General features: G+C 45.5%; 2 protein-coding genes across 15 annotated transcripts in view; both read right to left on the bottom strand.

The window, feature by feature from the left end:
• Positions 1-19,935, bottom strand: part of LOC136851844 (nitric oxide-associated protein 1) — a 447,511-nt gene that overhangs the window by 262,616 nt on the left and 164,960 nt on the right. The window lies entirely within an intron of this gene.
• On the bottom strand, positions 550-19,708 carry LOC136828099 (uncharacterized). The gene is made up of 3 exons (XM_067085857.1): positions 19,239-19,708; positions 18,403-19,107; positions 550-729 (listed from the first exon to the last, which is right to left on the bottom strand). Exons 1-3 carry the CDS (start codon positions 19,539-19,541, stop codon positions 550-552), a joined length of 1,188 nt encoding a protein of 395 aa, XP_066941958.1. The 5' UTR covers positions 19,542-19,708.

The raw sequence follows: 19,935 nt of genomic DNA, 5'->3' as shown, positions 1-19,935 counted from the left end.
GGGAGGCCTCACTGGGGAAGGAGCAGTACAGTTACCCATAGTTGTAACTGCCCTAGGATCCTCACCTGGATATACATCATACCCTCAGTGTCTTAGGGTTGTCACCCATCGAGATCGGACTCAGCAGTAAGCCCATGATTTGACATAAAAGTTTCCCCTCGCTCAACCACATCAGGTACTCTGGTTTTACAAGTGGAGTGGTATGCCGTCACACTCCACCCTCCATCAGGTTAAAAGAGCAATGAATTCTGTAATCCAATACCATGCTAAGGTCGTCAACAAAAGAGGAAGAAGGGAAGGGGAAAATTTATAGGAGGAGGAGGAGTAAAGGAGTCACAGGTCCCAATGTTCAGTCAAATCCACAGCAGAGAGAATTGGCATACAGGAGCATACATAACCTGCAGTGGATCCCTAAGCCCCCATCATGTCAAGGGGTTCGGATCTTATTAAAATAACCATCAGCAATTCGTTCAACTTTTTCTTGGAATCAGGATCTAATATAACATCTGAAATATTAAGTGCCTCACAAGCTTCAACAATGTATTTTAGTCAGACCGTTTTTCCAATGGTAGCATTAGGAATATACGGATTGACAGATATGTCCAACTCAATGGTGCAGTGATCAGAAGTGCCTATAAATTCACAGACCTTGGACTTAACAATAGCTGGAACATCTGTGAATATGAGGTCTAATCTATTACCAGAAATGTAGTAGGATTCCTCAATTAGCTGGACAAAATCGGAAAATACACAGAACTCAAGAGCAGACCAGCCAAGTTGATCTGTGGAATTTGAATTTAGCCACTCACTGCGCTTTGCATTACAGTCTCCACAAGTAATGAATAAAGCTTTGAATCATGTGACTGAGCCATACTAACCCTTTAACGCCAACTGGACGTATTTTACGTCGACGAAACATGTCTGTTGGGTGCCAAGTGGATGTAAAATACATCAACTACAAAAAGTTTTTTTAAATATTCGCGGAAAAATACTTATAGGCCTAGTTTGCGAAAAATTTTAAATCACGCGCCTTGAGGGATGCTGGGAGTTCACGGATCATACTGTTGTTTACAAGCATGATCCAGCTGTGCATGAGCGAATTTCTTTCTTCTCCCACTAGAAAGCATCAGCAACACATCTCAGAAATTCTTTCGTCACTTTGTCGTAATTTTTGCACCGTTTTATATTAGCTGTTACATAAAATTTTATGTATGAAAATGTGTGCAATTTCATGTAGAATACAACAAAAAAACAACCCATGGTTGTAGTTTTTATAAGTTTTGAAATATTTTCATATAAATCACGATAAGTGCCAAAAATTCAATCTTCAGTCAACTTTGACTCGCCCGAAATGGTCGAAAAACGCAATTGTAAGCTAAAACTCTTACATTCTAGTAATATTCAATCATTTACCTTCATTTTGCAATAAACGTGAAGTCTCTAGCACAATATTTCAATTTATGGTGAATTTAAAAAAAAAAATTTTTTTTACATCCGCTCGTTACGAATTCATGCATCATTTTGTGATAATATTTTTTCTGTGTTGCTTTGATCATTTTACAATTGGTTATATACCAAAATCATCGCAATTTAGTGTACAATACGAAAAAAAAAAATAACTCATTAGCTTTAACCATTTTGCTCACAGCGCGATTTGTATACAATTATATGACATTTTTTTTTCACACTGTCATATATTCCAATATTTATATATGATAATATTTTTTTCATTTCTGATGGTTGCATACTAAACTTCAGGCAATGACAAAAAAAAGAGCCAAAAATGAACTCTTAATCTTAAAAACTAAGCGTGCTGTGAGTGTTTGAAAAAAAACTTTCTTTCTGCTTCGGCGCTAACTCTCAAACCGCGCCAGCATACGGGAGACGCTTTTGTAAATAGAGGCTCGGCGTTTAAGGGCTAATCCTCTCCAAGAGACAGTCATATATATACTGTATATAGAAGCATCGATATGTGGACTGCAGTATACACAGCAAATACATATACTGTACTGTACTGTACATTGTAGAACTTACTGGAAATTTAAAAACAAAGAACTTCATGGCAACTACACTCCAAATTTTTCTGACGACAAAGAGGTCATCCAGACTTACTTTATACAGCCATACCTTGTGCATGTGGGATTTTATGATGATATATAAAGACAGGGTCAGCAAACCCTGGGATTAAAAACTCAAACTTTGACTTGTTATTACTTACAAGTCTCAGCTAAAAACATCATATCATAGTTATGGGCACAACTCTAGAGATCAAGAAAACTTGACCTTAAGCCCAGACTATTTGAGTAAAGTACTCTGCAATTTTTCTTACTGTAATGAGTAAAGGCCTAGGGCTCAGCTCAATGTCTCCCAAAAGAATTAAAATTAACATAAAATCAGTATCAAAACTAATAAATAGACTCTTTACAATAACAACACTATAAAAACCAACAGAACAATAAACAACAATGCCATCAACAACAGTATTTACATTATTTACAAAAATTCTTCTTAAACTATAAATAAACATGTTCATATGTCACTGAAAATAGTGCCAGAAGCAACTGGTCGACAGGGTGCGGCCAGCGCACCCCTTGCATGGCAAATGAATATCATTAGTTTTGCCACAACAAATGGGGGAGGACAGTCAGGATGGTTTTAGACATAAAATGCTCAGTAAGAATAGATTAGGTAAAGATGAAGGCACTTTCCTGATAATCCACCAAGCAACTTGTGCTTTCTCATCAGCCTGTCCTACACACTTTCCTAAAAACACGAAAGTGAACGAAAAAGAGGATAAATGCATCACTGTACCCTCAGGCAAGGGAATTCAAACACAAGGCCATGGAAGGCCATGGTACAATGGCTATGGCACAGTCCAAGGTTAGAGAACAAGGTTTAAATTCAGAGTAACCTTCTCTTAGAAGGGTTGCCTACCAAGGCTAAAGGGTCCCTTCTACCCACTTGTTTTATTTCAGAGTGTCCTTCTCCTAAAAGAGTTGCCTGTCAAGGTTAAAGAGTCTCTCATACCCTAACTTGTGTGGGCCTTTGAAGTATTATAGTAACATCCTTTACTCAAGTTACTTATTACAACAATATCAGAAAATAATTGCTTTAAGGGAAACAGGAGGTAACTTCTCTGACGCACCAGCAGTGTCTGTGGTTGTTTCACGCGCTTACAATGGAGTTGCAAAATAGTGCCAGACGTCACTATTATAAGCAGCTGTCTGAAAAGTTTTGAAGTATGTTGCAATGCTTTTTTGAAAGAGTGCACATGTATTACAGTATTATCATGTAAAATATGGACATCGTGATTGTGCTCCATTTACATTCTGGCAATGTTTACATTCTCAAAATCATCAGCTGACAGTTTTACTGACATCATCGCTCCAATTATAGTTGCTAAATAAAACACAGGTCAGTGGTATAATTTTTGTAAATTTATAAAAGTAGAAAATTTTAAATGAGGTAAAGGTGTGATTTCTGGGCTTTGACCTGTGTCACCCGGTAAAATTACCATCTAGCACATATTTCTAGGTAAATTTATTGCTAAACATACCAGAGAAAAGCTAAATGCAATGCTGGGGTTACTACCCCCAGTGTGAGCTCCATAAAATGGAGTCATATATAGGAAAGGGTGAGTGTTGTCACTACCACAGGCCTCTGCCCTGTAGAGATATCCAATCTCAAAATCCCCAAAAGCGATGTGCCGTTACACAGCCCGCACGTTGTTGTACATTTCAACGGTGTGCTTCTTTTGCTTTTTCTGTACGCTGGAATGTCTTCCTTCCAGGATTTTACTTCATCTAAGTTGAGTACCATCTCCCTTTGAGTTTTTTCTTACGTTTTGAGACATTTTATTTAACCTCTAATTCGATAATTACGGGGTTGAATATGACGCCGGTCTCGGCCGCTTCTCTCTCTGACCATGCTGGACCTTCAGTCTTCGTTTGGTTTAATAGTATGATTCTGTCCCTTTGCTGTATGATATGTTTTATCTATGTGTTTTTTACATATTTTCATATTATCCTTGTCGGAGTCATTTTATTCAATTCCCCTTCCCTGGGAGGTTGGGGTCCTATCATGACTGATCGTAGGCTATGAGGTTTCCCCTCACGCCTTTGTGATCATAATTCCATGTTCTCCTTGGACCCATTCCTCCTCCAGCACACGGGTATATTCTCTGAGATGGTGCTGTTATGCTAATTATATTTGCTAATTTTTACATTAATGGATGACATTTATATTTTTGGATTAATATTGTTACGATTTGAATGTAAGGTCGGCCATTATTTACCATCCCCGCTTCCCATATGTCGGTGGTGGTTTGGCCCACCCTTCTACATGAGTCCTTTTATTATTTATGTTCTGTACGGATATATATTATTTACTTTATATTTTTACATTGTTTGGTTAACTTTTAGTGTTACTTTAGTCAGATAGTTCCTGTGTTTAGGTCTCCTAGGCTAGTCCTCCTGGCCGCTGATCGGCTTTGGAAGGTTAGCCTAGGAAGTTAGGCTCCCTTTACGGCTCTTTGCTCCCTACTCTCCTGACCAGGTCGTTTTGAGGCTTGGAGGGAGTCATGGTGTGTTGAGTAGGAGAGTCCCACGTTCTGAGCCCTTCTGACCATGTATCGTCTGGTTTTGGATGGTGTTATTAGGCCTATGATTTTCCCACCCTCTCCCCGTTTTGGCCTACCAGCTCGGGCAGTCGGGTCTTCGAGGGGTTAGGCTAGAATAGCGAAGGGCTTCTCATTCGTAGCTTCCACCTGTCCAGAGCTGTCAGTGTTGGGGGTGGCAACCTGGCATCGTGTGTCCCCCTCTCCTCCCCTTCCAGACCTCGGCTTGGCCTTCCTACCCAAGTAAAAATTGTCATTGAGAAGCGAGCCTGGGGTAGAGGTTGCTCTGAGCCTTTTTTCGTGTCGCTAGCCTAACAAATCCCTTACCCCTTCCTTTGCATTGGGTGGTTTTCCCTAGTTCTCCCCGCGCCAGGGACGCTGATCTCTTTGACCGGTAGCCCCTGGGGAGTTCTTTTTGGTGTCAAGGGGTGCTTCCCCACTCCCTAGCCACCGCTAATTGATTACCACCACTTTGCAATTCCTTTTCCATTTGGAGTGTAACCTAGTATTCTCCCCGCGTTTGGTAGTCGCTTCTCCCATGATCGACACCCGCTGGGCTGCTATCGGCATCCAGGGTGTCCCCAGCCATCTGGCTGCTGCCGTGGTTCCTCCACTTGACTATTCCCTACCCTTTCCCAGGTAGCATCAGACGCTGACCGAAGTTTCTCCCCTGCCCAGGGTTGTCGTTCTCTTAAGACCGACACCCGTGGAGAGTTAGTTCAGTATCCAGTTAGAGTTATCCACCTAACTGGCCTCCGTCTCGGTGTCCGCTCTTCTGCTAGCTGTTATTGTCCTTGTTTTTTCCCCGTTCAATACAACTGGAACATCGACCATATACCCTGGGAATCTGTCTTGACTTTGGCCAGATCCTACCTCCGCGTGGGTATGGTGTGTGGTTGGACGGCGCTCACCCCGCCTCCTCCGCCGCCACCATAAGTATGGTGTAACTCGATTCCCCCAGCATCAAAGCGGAGTTTTATCATCAATGTATCATAACCATTGTTTCTTGGCAAGTACTCGTTGTTAACCATTCCGTACTGTGTATTTACCATACCTCTACCGGACTGTGTCTGGAAGTATTTATGTAATCCGTTATTTTGTTTATGACGCATGATCATAGGTTAAGGTTTTCTAGTAGCACCGGAATTACTCCGGCGGTCCTTAACATTTTCACTCATGTATCTTATATATCATTCCCCTAATACCGGAATTAACTCCGGCGGGGTCTGACCGGACCATTTGCATGCTCCGTTAGTCATTTTTTAAAATTAAGACTCATCTCCGGCGACCCTACTCCGGCATGCCATCCATCCACTTACAGATGGTACGTTGTCAGGAGCATGGGTGCACGGCGGTCCTGCAGCAGCCCTGTGGACACGAAGTGTGTCGTTCCCACTCCGGCTGCGCGGTATGAGTAGGGGACCTGATCGTCTGGCACCCTGACGGATGTGAGGTGTGCTACGCTCTTTACGAGCGAGTGTTGGATGAGTCGGTAAGCTACATGTCCACTAATCGTTATTCTCTCTTGAGTTTGTGGCCTTTATTGATATATATATATATATGACAGTTGGAGATTTCGTTAGTAAGCACTCCCCTCCTTTCAGGCCGACCGCAGCTCCCGCGACTCTTCGCTGTCAACCCTCAAGACCTGGGTCAGTGGTTTCGGGAGGAACGTCGCGCCGGGAAGCCCTACGTTCTTTCAGAGGAGATCTGCAATCTCCTCTACCCCGCGCCGGATCTCAGCGGCCGTCCCAGCGGAAGTAGCCGCCCCCTTGATCGCTGGGATCCGTGAGATGACGGAGCCCTCCCATGAAGAAGAAGCCATCTGCAGAGAGGTAGCAGAGGAGGTTGCGGCGATCAACATCAACCTCGAGCCGATGAGCGTTGACCCGGACCACCAGGTTGCAGGTAAGGGGGTAAGTGAGGCAGATGTTTCTGATCCTCTTTTCAGCTCTCCTTCCTCTTCTGTCTCTTTCCTTTAGAGGATTTCGAGAAATCCTCTTACCTTGAGGACAGATCAAGGTCTACTGTCCCCAAGGTAAAGTCTGTGAAAACCAAGACCTTATCAAAGTCCTTCAAACACCAGAGGTCTCACCCCAGCTCCCTCAAGGTCGCCACGGGCCCCTAGCCCCGTGCCGTCTACGAGCAAGGCTTCCCCCTCTGGAAAGGGATCAAGATCTAGGCAAAGTAAGGCGAGTCCCCCTCGTCCTGATTTTGACCCGGAGGCGTTCGCAGAACTTCTTATGAAGAAGTTCGATAAAAGGGTGGAGGCCAGGATTAGCTTAACTCTCCTCCCAGTTGGCTTCGGGCCAGAAGTCTTCTGACGATTCTGTAAAACCCTGGCAGAGAAGGTACAGACCCAGCAGAGCTTGCTCTCTGGGTTTATGCGGCCAGAGCAGCGGCTCAGTCTTACGCTGTTCCGGACGCTTCCGGTCTTCCTCCCTTTGATAAGGGAAACCCTTGGCGTCTGGCTCTTCATGCCCCTCAGCATGAAGATACCCTCACCATTGAAGGACTGGGTACTCACAGGTTGGAGGAGCTAGAGTTCTTCCCACCTGACCTAGTGCCTCCTTACCCAGGATATGCCAGGCTTACCGAGGAAGCCTGGATAAGGTCAGATAAGGTCCCGAAGGAGACTGTCATCTTCCCGAGGGACCAGGCACAATCCACCCTGTTGCGCACGCTCACAGAGTGGGAGGCCGAGAACACAAAACTCACCCCTGTCAAAGGGACGTTTACGATGTTCTCGGTGAGGGATGCTATCCCCACCCCCTGCACGACTAAGGTAGCTCTGATTACCATTCAGGCAGGCATCGAGGGCAAGCCCCTTCCACAATTCCGGGAGACAGATCCCACCTCTCTCGTCTTCCCCGGAGATTCTGAGTTTTGGAAGGGAGCTCCGGCCACCTTTACGGTGGGTAGGCTCGACCCTGACTGCGCTTCTTCCCTCTTCAGCGAGCAGCTTCCCAAACTCCCGGAATCTCTTCTGAAGGCCGAATCAGAAGCCAAGACCAGGTTGAGTCGGTCCCTGCAGTCCCTGACTTTGGCGGAGGCAACTTCGGTTGTCTACAATGAACAAGCCCTCTTCCAGGTCCTTACCAAATCCCTACTGGCGGGATTCCAACAGGACCTGTATGACTTCATAGTGGCTCGTATGAACTGCCGAAAACACATCTTTGCGGCAGCCACTATAAGGCACGAGCCCAATAGGCTCATGAAGAGCTCTGTTTGGGGGGCTAATCTCTTCCCGCAGGAAGAAGTAAATACAGTCCTGGCAGAGGCAGCCAGAGCAAACCAAAGCCTCCGCCTCCGCTGGGTCTCCCAAAAGCGGAAGCCAACGGAGTCCGCCGGACCTCATCCCAGACCCGGGAAGAGGTTCAAGAAGTTTAAGAGACCACATACTCAGACTGTGCTGCAGGCTGTTCCGGTCTCTCCAGCCGGCCAGCCTTCAACCTCTAAAGCGCAGCCTCAGCAACAGTATGTGCTGGTACAACCAGCCCAACACACGCCTGCTCCTTCCCCTACGTATGTGACATCTCTGGCTTTCAACGCTTCATTTGAAAGCCAAGGGGCATTTCGGGCATTCAACCGAAATGCCAGGGGAAGTAGAGCCAGAGGCTCTTTTAGAGGCAAATCGGCGTCCTGTTCCATCTCCCGAGGGAGGGGAGGCCGAGGTAGCAGAGGAGGTAGATCATCTCCCGCCCAGTGAGGCTCCTCAGGTAGGCGGGAGGTTGTATCTCTTCGGGACCAATGGACCTTCAGTCCGTGGGCCCACAGCATAGTCTCCAAGGGTCTGGGATGGAGCTGGAGCAGAGGCCCTCCTCCGCTAGTCAGATTCCATCAGTCACAGTCCAAAGCCCTCCAGGACTTTGTGAAGGACCTGCTCCAAAAAGAGGGCTATAAAGAAAGCGAGACACCTGAAGTTTCAGGGCAGACTGTTCAGCGTTCCAAAGAAAGGCTCAATCCGGCAAAGAGTAATCCTAGACTTGTCTCGTCTCAATTTATACATTCAATGCGACAAGTTTCGCATGCTTACAATCTCGCAGGTACGGACCCTACTTCCCGTGGAGCCGTAAATAACCTCTATAGATCTTTCAGACGCCTATTATCACGTCCCGGTTGCGAAGATTCTCTCCTTACCTGGGGTTCAGACTAGAAAGCAAGCTTACTCGTTCAGTCATGCCATTCGGGCTCAACATAGCGCCCAGAATTTTCACCAAACTGGCAGATACAGTAGTCCAACAACTACGGTCACAGGGGATCATGCTGGCCGCATACCTGGACGATTGGATAATCTGGGCATCCAACGCCAGCGAATGTCGGAAAGCAACAGCCATAGTAATCGGTTTTCTGGAATCTCTAGGCTTTCAAATAAACAGGGAGAAATCCCGCCTAGTTCCGGAGACCCGTTTTCAATGGTTGGGGATCCAGTGGGACCTGGACTCTCACAAACTGTCTCTTCCGCCAGCCAAACGGAGAGAAATAGCCAAAGCAACCAGGCAATTCTTCAAGAACAGGAAAGCTTCCCACTGTACCCAAGAAAGGGTCTTAGGTTCCCTTCAGTTTGCTTCGGTAACAGATCTGCTTCTGAAAGACATAAACAGAGTGTGGCGGAGACGTGCCAACAACAGATTCAGAGACAAGGTATCCCTAATTCCGCCAGTGTTGAGAAAGAGACTCCGGCCCTGGACAACAGTCAAGTGCTTGTCAAAATCAGTACCGCTCCAGTTTCCCCCTCCGGCATTGGTAATTCACACGGATGCTTCTCTGAGCGGGTGGGGAGGATATTCTCAACACAAAAAAGTGCAGGGAACGTGGTCCACTATGTTCCATCAGTTCCATATCAACATTCTTGAAGCAATGGCAGTCTTTCTAACCCTAAAGAAACTGCGTCCATCCAGACTAATCCATATCAGATTGGTTTTGGACAGTGCAGTAGTGGTGCATTGCATAAACAGAGGAGGCTCCAAGTCGAGCCGGATCAACCAAGTAATGATAGCAATATTCTCCCTAGCAAACAAGCACCAGTGGCATTTGTCAGCTACCCATCTGGCAGGAGTCCGGAATGTCATTGCAGATTCTCTGTCCAGAACAACTCCGCTGGAGTCGGAATGGTCCCTGGACAAAACATCATTCGAGTGGATTTGCAGTCAGGTCCCAGGTCTCCAGGTAGATCTGTTTGCCACAGAAAGCAACCACAAACTTCCATGTTATGTGGCCCCCAACCTGGACCCTCTGGCTCACCCCACAGATGCGATGTCAATAGATTGGAACATGTGGCAGAGGATCTACCTGTTTCCTCCAGTGAACTTGTTGATGAAAGTTTTACACAAGCTCAGGACATTCAAAGTTCATGTGGCCCTGGTAGCACCCAACTGGCCGAAGAGCAACTGGTTTCCTCTTCTTCTGGAGCTGAAACTCCGGTGCATACAAATCCCCAGGCCAAAACTGACACAAATAGTACAAACTCGGACTGTGTCAGCTTCCTCAAGAATTCAAAATGCCCTAGCTTTATGGATTTCATGAAATTCGCAGCTCAGAAAGATGCTAACATTGACCCTGTTAATACACTGTTCTTAGAATCAGACAAAAGGGAATCTACCCTCAGACAATACGACTCAGCAGTCAAGAAATTAGCATTATTCTTGAAAGAATCTGAAGCTAAAGAAATGACCACGAACCTTGCAATTTCATTCTTCAGGTCATTATTTGAAAAAGGTCTAGCCTCTAGTACTATTACTACAGCCAAATCAGCTTTAAAAAAGATATTTTTACATGGCTTTAATATTAACTTAACAGACTCATATTTTTCATCAATTCCTAGAGCATGCGCTCGTTTGAGACCAGCAACCCGCCCACACACGGTTTCCTGGTTCTTAAATGACGTTCTTAAATTGGCATCAGATACTGATAATCAGAAAAGTTCATTCTTAAGTCTGTTAAGGAAGACCTTATTCTTAATCAGCTTAGCCTCAGGTGCTAGAATTTCTGAGCTGTCCGCTCTCTCTAGAGAACCGAACCATGTCGATTTCCTCCCGTCAGGAGAAGTTCTGTTAGCCCCGGATCTCAAGTTTCTTGCTAAGAATGAAGATCCACAAGATAGGTGGTCCCCTTGGAAGGTTATCCCCCTTCCACAAGACCTGTCATTATGTCCAGTCACTGCTTTAAAGGCTTATTTAGACAGAACCTCTAATACAACATCAGGCCCTCTTTTTGTTAGGGAAGGTGGAGGAACTATTTCTTTGAAGGCCATCAGACAACAAATCTTGTACTTTATTAAACAAGCTAACCCAGATTCAGTTCCAAAGGTTCATGATATCAGGGCGGTGGCCACCTCCACTAATTATTTCCATTATATGAATTTTGACGATCTCAAAAAATATACGGGTTGGAAATCACCTTCAGTGTTCAAATGCCACTACCTCAATCTCTAGAGGCCCTAAAATTTTCCACTGTGGCAGCAGGAAGCATTGTCCCTTCCTCTGGTGATCACACTTCCCATTCCTAACTATTCTGTCACTCTCCCTCTCGCCTACCTGCCTCGTTTACTCCCCTTACCGCCTTCCTTGGGTCAGGCATGCTTCACAGCCTGACTCCTGACCATGTTACATATTGTCTGTTGTCCCTTTTTGTTAGTGTTTAAGTCATTTATAATCATATTCTAAATTACTGTATTATATGTTTGCTTTGGGGCACGGTTCCCCTGACTTGTTGTTCCATGTTTTATAATTGAGATTTTTTCTGCTTGGGTAATTAAAACTCAGTTTTAATCATAGTTTTATTTCTCTCCATCACAGTAGTTTCAAGAGCTTCACCAAGCTGGTATGTTTAATTCTCTGCTATGATTTCACCGGGTGACACAGGTCAAAGCCCAGAAAAGGGATTTTGACAAAGGAAAATCTATTTCTGGGGAAGACTCTGTGTCATCCGGTGACCCACCGCTTATTCCTCCTTTCCCCCTTGGGTAAAATACCAAGCTTGGGGGTGCTAACCTGGAATGCCAATATGGCGGCTGAGTTGTTGGTATTTGGGGAGCTGGTGCGGGCTTTGTAACGGCACATTGCTTTTGGGGATTTTGAGACTGGATATCTCTACAGGGCAGAGGCCTGTGGTAGTGACAACACTCACCCTTTCCTATATACGACTCCATTTTATGGAGCTCGCACTGGGGGTAGTAACCCCAGCATTGCATTTAGCTTTTCTCTGGTATGTTTAGCAATAAATTTACCTAGAAATATGTGCTAGATGGTAATTTCACCGGGTGACATAGGTCTTCCCCAAGAAATAGATTTTTCCTTTGTCAAAATCCCTTTTTGCCAGGGTTGGCCACTTACATTAAGTTTTGTGGTATGCTTTCCTAATACTCCATCGCAAGAGAAATGAATAAAGGGATTTTGACAAAGGAAAAATCTATTTCTGAGGGATGCCCTGTGTCACCCGGTGAAATTCTATTACACACTTAATTTCTAGGTATAGATATTGCTAAATATACCAGAGAAAAAAAGCTATCCGAAATGCTGGGGTTACTACTCCCAGATTGAACATCTATTATGAAATAGGCGTTGGTATAGATAAGGGTGAGTGATTGTTGTCACTGCCACAGGACTGCACTCTGTAGACATCCCAATGACAAAACCCCGGAACGTGAGGAGCCGATCTAACGCCCGCACTCACCTGCCCGCCAACCGACGACCCCAGCGCCATCTGTACTCATTCCAGGCTAGCACCCCCACAAGCTTGGTATGCCTACTCGGGAGGGGAAATCTAGACCCTGGGAGGGTCACACAGGTGACACAGGGCCTCTCTCAGAAATAGATTTTTCCTTTGTCAAAATCCCTTTTCTGAGCTCGTCCCTGTGTCAGCCGATGAAATCATGACAGAGAATCATATTAAGCTTTGGTGAAAGTCTAAAAGGAGCGAATACTTAGGTGGACATGTATAAAAACACTATTACTGAAAATAGTTTTAATTATCCCTCAAAACATGATTAAATACCAAAGGTATAGGCAGATAAACTGAGTTATAACTAGGGATACAATTAATATCACAGTAAAGGACATGAGAAACAACTATGTACATAAATAATACTATAATGGGAAGGTACTAAGACTAAATAAACGACAGAAAATTTATAAAGGTACCTCCGGCTTAAAACTAAATTACAGTAAACATAACATGCCGCAAACTTAAAAACTAACATCGCAAAATTGTACATCATAATATGAGGAGCCAGGCTGTGAAGCATGTCTGGTCCAGGAGAAAATGGCAGTGCAAGTAAATGAGGCAGGCGGGCGGGGGGGAGAGGATAGGGATTAAAGGTTAATTTAAGGTGGAGGGACAATGCTCCCTACAGCCACCGCAGGGAACTTCAGAGCTTCCAGTGATTTCAGATAGTGGCGTTTGAACACTGATGGAGATTTCCAGCCCGTATACTTCTTAAGCTCATCAAAATTCATAGTATGAAAATAATTAGTGGAGGTAGCCACTGCTCGGATATCATGAACCTTAGGGACTGAATCCGGATTAGCTTGCTTAATGAAGTACAGAATTTGTTGTCTGATAGCCTTTAAAGAAAGCGTTCCTCCTTTTTCCCTGATAAAAAGAGGACCAGACAAACACTGAGAAGTTCTCCGTAAATAGGCCCTCAAGGTAGCGACTGGGCATAAAGACAGGTCTTGTGGAAGAGGAACAACCTTCCAGGGGGACCACCTATCCTGAGGGTCTTCTTTTTTTGCTAAGAACCTTTGATCTGGGGAAAGCAGAACTTCTCCTGATGGGAGAAAATCCACATGATTCGCACCTCTAGAGAGAGCAGACAGTTCTGATATTCTGGCACCTGAAGCTAGACTAATTAGGAACAACGTCTTTCTTAACAGATTCAAATAAGAACACTGATCGTTATTAGTTTCTGAGGCTAATTTTAGAACATCGTTAAGAAACCAGGAAACCGTATGTGGACGGGTCGCTGGTCTCAAACGAAACTGCCATGCTCTGGGAATGGATGAAAAATATGAATCTGTTAAATCAATCTTGAAGCCATGCAAAAACACCTTTTTCAAAGCTGATTTCACTGTGGTAATGGTGGCCGAGCCAGACCTTTTTCAAACAGTGATCTAAAGAATGATATTGCCAAATTGGTGGTCATGACTTGAGCTTCAGATTCCTTCAAAAAGATGCTAACTTTTTAACTGCTGAATCGTACTGTCTGAGGGTAGAATCTCTTGTATCTGATTCCAGAAACAGAGTATTAACGGGGTCAATATCCGCACCTCTCTGAGCGGCGAATTTCATAAAGTCCATAAAGCCAGGGCATTCAGAATTCTTGAGGAAGCTGACACAGTCCGTGTTTGCACTACTTGAGTCAGCTGTGGCTTGGGTATTTGATGACACCGTAGTTTGAGCTCCAGAAGAAGAGGGAACCAATTGCTCTTCGGCCAGTTGGGGGCTACCAGGGCCACTTGACCTTTGAATGACCTGAGCTTGTGCAACACTTTCATCAGCAGATTTATTGGCGGGAATAGATAGATTTTCTGCCATTTGTTCCAGTCCACTGACATTGCGTCCGTAGCGTGAGCTCGAGGATCCAGGTTGGGAGGAACATAACAAGGGAGTTTGTGATTGCTCTCCGTGGCAAACAAGTCCACCTGAAGGCCCGGAACCAGACGGCATATCCATCTGAAAGAAGCTACGTCCAGGGACCATTCTGACTCCAGCGGAGTTGCCCTGGACAGGGAGTCTGCAATGACATTCCGGACTCCTGCTAGATGGGTAGCTGATAGGTGCCAGCCGTGCTTCTCCGCCAGGGAGAAAATGGCTATCATCACTTGGTTTATCCGACTCGATTTGGAACCCCCTCTGTTTATGCAATGTACCACTACTGCGCTGTCCAGCACCAGCCTGATATGAATCTGGTTGGTGGGGCAAAGAGTTAGAATCACTTTGCAAAATGTTTATGAATTGACAACAGTGTGGACCATGTGCCCTGTACCTTTTCAAAATGTTTAACCCTTAAACGCCTGTTGAACTGTTGAATGCCAAGAACAAACGTGACTGACCATGTAAAAAACGCAATTGTACTAAAACTTTTCATTCTAGTAATATTCAATCATTTACCTTCATTTTGCAACAAACTGGAAGTCTCTAGCACAATATTTCGATTTATGGTGAATTTTTGAAAAAACTTTTCCTTACGTCCGTGTGGAAATTCTTTTTGTCACGTTAGTCGCTGTTTGGTTTTATATTAGCTGTTACATAAAGTTTTATATATGGAAATGGGTAGAATACAACAGAAAATAACTCATGGTTGTAGCTTTTATCAGTTTTGAAATATTTTCATATAAATCACGATAACTGCCAAAATTTCAACCTTCGAACTTTAACGGCCGGTAAAAACGTCTTTTACATTCTAGTAATATTCAATCATCTACCTTCATTTTGCAACAAACTGGAAGTCTCTAGAAATATTTCGATTTATGGTGAATTTCTGAAAAAAAAAACACACCTTGTCCCTCTCAGAAATTCTTTCGTCATGTTGTCGTAATGTGCATCGTTTACATTAGTCGTTACATAAACTTTTCTATATGAAAATGTGTGCAATTTCATGTAGAATACAACAGAAATTCATGGTTGTAGCTTTTATCAGTTTTGAAATATTTTCTAAATCGCGATAACTGCCAAAATTTCAACCTTCAGTCAACTTTAACTCGACCGAAATGGTCAAAAATGCAATTGTAAGCTAAAACTCTTACATTCTAGTAATATTCAATCATTTACCATCATTTTGCAATAAATTGGAAGTCTCTAGCACAATATTTCGATTTATGGTGAATTTTTTAAAAACATTTTCCTTAAGCTCGCCTAACATCTCAGAAATTCTTTCGCCTCGTTGTCATAATATTTACACCATTTTATATTAGTCGTTACAATACAACAAAAAATAACTCATTGTTGTAGCTTTTATCAGTTTTGAAATATTTTCATATAAATCACGATAAATAGAAAAATTCTTTCAACTTTAACTCGACCTAAAATGGTCGAAAACTGCAATTGTAAGCTAAAACACTTACAGTCTAGTAATATTCAATCAATTAGCTTCATTTTTCAACAAACGGGAAGTCTCTAGCACAATATTTCGATTTATGGTGAATTTTTGAAAAAAAAATTTTTTACCTCCGTTCCTGCCATCATTTTGTGATAATATTTTCTGTGTTGCTTTGATCGTTTTAAAATTTGTTATATACCAAAATCATCGCCTTAGTGTACAATACAACTAAAAAAATTAAGTCATTAGCTTTAACCGCTTTGCTTACAGCGGTTTTTTTTTTCACCATCATATATTCCAATATTTATATATGATAATGATATCTTTTTCATTTCTGATGGTTGCATACTCAAGCAATGACAAAAAAATGTGCCAAAAATGAACTCTTAAAAACTAAGCGTTTGGCTGGTGGAATAGAAGCGTTTTTGTAAATGAGGGCTCGAAACCAGATCCCACTGGATGTGGACCCAGCCACTGAAATCGAGCCTCCTTAGAGTTAGGCGGGACTTTTAAAGCCCTGTTTATCTGAAAGCCTAGGGATTCCAGAAACTGACTGATCACCATGGCCACGGCCGAGTCTTTTCCTCAGCAGCGGGCTTGTCCCCTTGACATTGGCTTGTTCTCACTTTCAGTTTTGCTTTTAGGAGCGTTGGGATGCCCAACAGAACCCATCCAATTGAGGAATTGCCCTCTCTCCGTTTGGTTGGCGGAATATACAGCTTGTGCCCAGATCCCATTGATACCCAGCCACTGAAATCAAGCCTCCGAGTTAGGCGGACTCCCCGAAAGCCTAGGGATTCCAAAAACTCGATCACCATGGCCGTAACTGCTGCACTGGATGCCCAAATTATCCAATCGCCCAGGTATGCGTGAATCCCCTGGGACTGTAACTGCTGCACTATCCGTTGAAAATTCTGGGTGCTATGTTGGCATGACCCCCTGAAGGAGTAGGCTTGTTTCCCCAGTCTGAAACCTAGGAAGGGAGAGAAGTTCCGCGCAATCGGGACGTGATAATATGCGTCTGAAAGATCTATAGAGGTGGTGACGGCTCCACGAGGAAGTAGAGTCCGCACCTGCGCGATTGTAAGCATGCGAAATTTGTCGCATTGTATGTAAAGATTGAGACGCGATAGATCCAAGATTACCCTTTGTTGACTGGAGTCTTTCTTGGGAACACTGAACAGCCTGCCTTGAAATTTCAGGTGTCTCACTTTCTTTATGGCCCTCTTTTGGAGTAATTCCGCCGCAAAGTCCCGCAGAGCTTTGGAAGACGGTTGATGAAATCTGATCAGAGGGGAGGGCCCTTGATCCAACTCCACCCCAAACCTTTGGAGACTATGCTGTGGGCCCACGGACTGAAGGTCCACTGGTCCCTGAACAGGTGAAGTCTGCCGCCCACCTGACTGGTCTCACTGGGAAGGTGCAGGTTTGCCTCCTCTACCTCGGCCTCCTCTCCCCCGGGAGAGGGATCGCAAGGCAGCCTTGCCTCTGAAGGAGGCCCTTGCTCTACTCCCCCTTGCTTTCCTGTAAAGGCCTCGAAACGACCCCTGGCCCTCATAGGAGGGGTTATATACAGGAGACGTCACGAAGGTAGGCGCGGCAAGGGAGTGCTGAGCTGGCTGCACCAGCACGAACTGTTGAGGCTGGGCCTTCGAGGTAGAAGGCTGGCCAACTGACGAGACAGGTACAGCCTGGACAACGGCCTGTTGGTGTTGTCTTCTGTGCCTCCTGTATCTCTTTCCTGGCCTGATTTGGGGCCCGGGACTCGGGGCTTTCCTTTTGAAAGCAGGAATACCCCAGCGGGAGCGCAGACTTTGATTAGCCCTGGTTGCCTCAGCCAGGACATTGCTGACCTCTCCTTCGGGGAAGATACTAGCCCCCCAGAAGGAGCTTTTCATGAGCTTGTTAGGCTCATGTCTTATGGTAGCGTCAGCAAAGATGTATTTACGGCAGTTCATCCGCGCTACCATGAAGTCAAACAGGTCCGACTGAAATCCTGCTAACAGAGACTTCGTCAGGACCTGGAAGAGTGTCTCCTCGGCGTACATAACAGCCGTGGATTCCGCCAGGCACAGGGAGTTCAGTGATTGGCTCAGCCGACACGTAGTCTCAAACTCTGCTTTCAGGAGGGCTTCTGGCAGTTTGGGAAGCTGCTCACTGAATAAGGTGGATGCACAATCTGGGTCGAGCTTACCCGATGTAAAAGTGGCAGGGGCATCCTTCCAGAAATCGTCGTCTCCGGGGAAGATCAGAGAGGTGGGATCAGTCTCCCGGAGCTGAGGCGACGGCTTACCCTCAGTGCATGCTTGGGCGGTCGCAAGAGCCACCTTAGTCATGCAAGGGGTTGGGATTTTATCCCCCAACGAGAACATCGTGAAGTTGCCCTTGAAGGGGGTCAACTTCGTGTTCTCCACCTGCCACTCATTGAATGTGCGCAGCAATGCAGACTGCGCCTGGTCCCTTGGGAAGATAACTGTCTCCTTCGGGACCTTATCCGTCTGTACCCAAGCTTCCTCCGTCAACCTGGCGAAGCCTGGGTAGGGGGGCAGCAGGTCAGGAGGAAAGAATTCCAACTCCTGAAGCCTGCGTGTGCCTAGACCCTCGATCGTCAGGGTATCTTCATGCCGGGGAGCATGAAGGGCCAAACGCCAGGGATTTCCCTTGTCAAATGGAGGGAGGGCGGAGGCATCCGGAATGAGGTAATGTACCGCCGAACCACCGGAGCGCATGAACCCGAAGAGCATACTCTCCTGGCTCTGCAACCTCTCCGTAGCTTGTTAAGCTTAGCATCCACCTCCGAGGTAAACTTCTGCAGAAGTATACCGGCAAACTCCTCCGGGTCAAAGGCAGGTTGGCGAGGAGGGCTAGCCTTAGCTGCCCTCGAACTCGCTCCCTTAGCAGAGGGAGTGGCCTTGAATTTGGAAGCCACCGGACTAGTATCCCGTGGCTTCACCGGAGGGAAAGGGGTTGCTTTACGGGAGGTCGCGGACTTATAGCCCTTCGCCTTCCGAGACTTCTTCAACTTGAGGACAGCGGACTGCGCCCTGTCCTCCAAGTAAGAAGATTTTTGAAAGCCCTGAAAAGAAGAAGCGGTGGATGAAGGGGAATCAAAAAGGGAGCCCGCCCCCACTACCTCACTTACCTCCCTACCTACCTCTTGGTCCTGTTCGGTGTTCATTGGTTCCAGGTCGAGGTTTATGGCCGCCACTTCCTCCGACACCTCCACGTACAAATTTTCGTCCTGGGGAGGCTGGGTTTCTACCCGGATCTGCTCGATGACAGGAGCGGCGACTTCAGGTGGAACAGCCGCTGAGATCTGGGCGCCGGGGTAAAGCAGGTTCCGGATGTTCTCATCTAGAACGTACGGCTTCCCCGACGGAACGTTCCTGCCATAACCAGCCACCCAGGCTCGAAGGGAACCCAAGGCGTCGTTGCGGGAAGCTTGGTCGGCCTGGAAGAGAGCAGGGACTTAATAACCTAGCGCTCGGTAAAGAGATATATATAAGCAATATATCAAGAACATAACGTACTTGAAACAATTGAGGCAACCAGGTAAACTAAAGGCAGTAACTATAGGCTTACCGACTCGTCCTGGACACGCTCGTACAGAGCGAAGCAAACCTCACAACCGTCCGGGTGCCATACGATGAGATCGTCGATCCGCACTGCACAGCCCGAATGAGAACGGCAGACAACGTGCCCATAGGGCTGGTGCAGCACAGCAGTGCACCCGGGCTCCTCACAACGTACTGTCTGTAAGTGGGAGAAGGTATATGAACACACTAATTTAAGGCGCGCCGGAGCAGAACCGGCGGAGATAGGGGCCTTAAACAACAGCAGGTAATGGAGCATGCTAATTAATTTATACCAAACCCGCCGGAGCATTCCGGCGGGACGATAAATCAGAGCAAAACATGACACACACTAAATTAAGGAGCGCCGGAGATAGTTCGACGGAGCAGGACCTCAACCTAGGATCATGCAACTCTTAATTATAAAATCAACTTAAAGTATAATTACTGCCGGAGTCCGGCAGCAAGTATTAATTTATACCGGACCCGGAGAATGTTCGTTAAACCAGAGCAAAACATGACACACATTAAATCAAGGAACTCCGAGATAGTTCGACAGGACCTTAACTTAGGATCATGCAACTCTTAATTATAAAATCAACTTAAAGTATAATTACTGCCGGAGACCGGTAGTAAGTAAATGGTTAACAACATAGGATAGCAGTACACTGCTGGTCTAAGTGTTCGGCGCAGACCCTCCGAGATCC

Source organism: Macrobrachium rosenbergii, chromosome 3 (assembly GCF_040412425.1).
Source record: "Macrobrachium rosenbergii isolate ZJJX-2024 chromosome 3, ASM4041242v1, whole genome shotgun sequence".
NCBI classification, from domain to species: Eukaryota; Metazoa; Arthropoda; class Malacostraca; order Decapoda; family Palaemonidae; genus Macrobrachium; species Macrobrachium rosenbergii.
Note: the sequence above shows the minus strand (reverse complement) of the source record. Positions and strands in the feature narration are given on the sequence as shown.

What these genes read in the sequence shown, in the direction of transcription:
- LOC136828099 (XM_067085857.1), bottom strand. Translation starts at nt 19,541, where the DNA reads ATGCTCCGGCGGGTTTGGTATAAATTAATTAGCATGCTCCATTACCTG. An exon ending in AGCGTGTCCAGGACGAGTCG is followed by an intron (nt 19,108 to 19,238) that starts GTAAGCCTATAG and finishes GCTCTCTTCCAG; the next exon opens with GCCGACCAAGCTTCCCGCAA. An exon ending in GAGGTTGCAGAGCCAGGAGA is followed by an intron (nt 730 to 18,402) that starts GTATGCTCTTCG and finishes GATTTTGTCCAG; the next exon opens with CTAATTGAGGAATCCTACTA.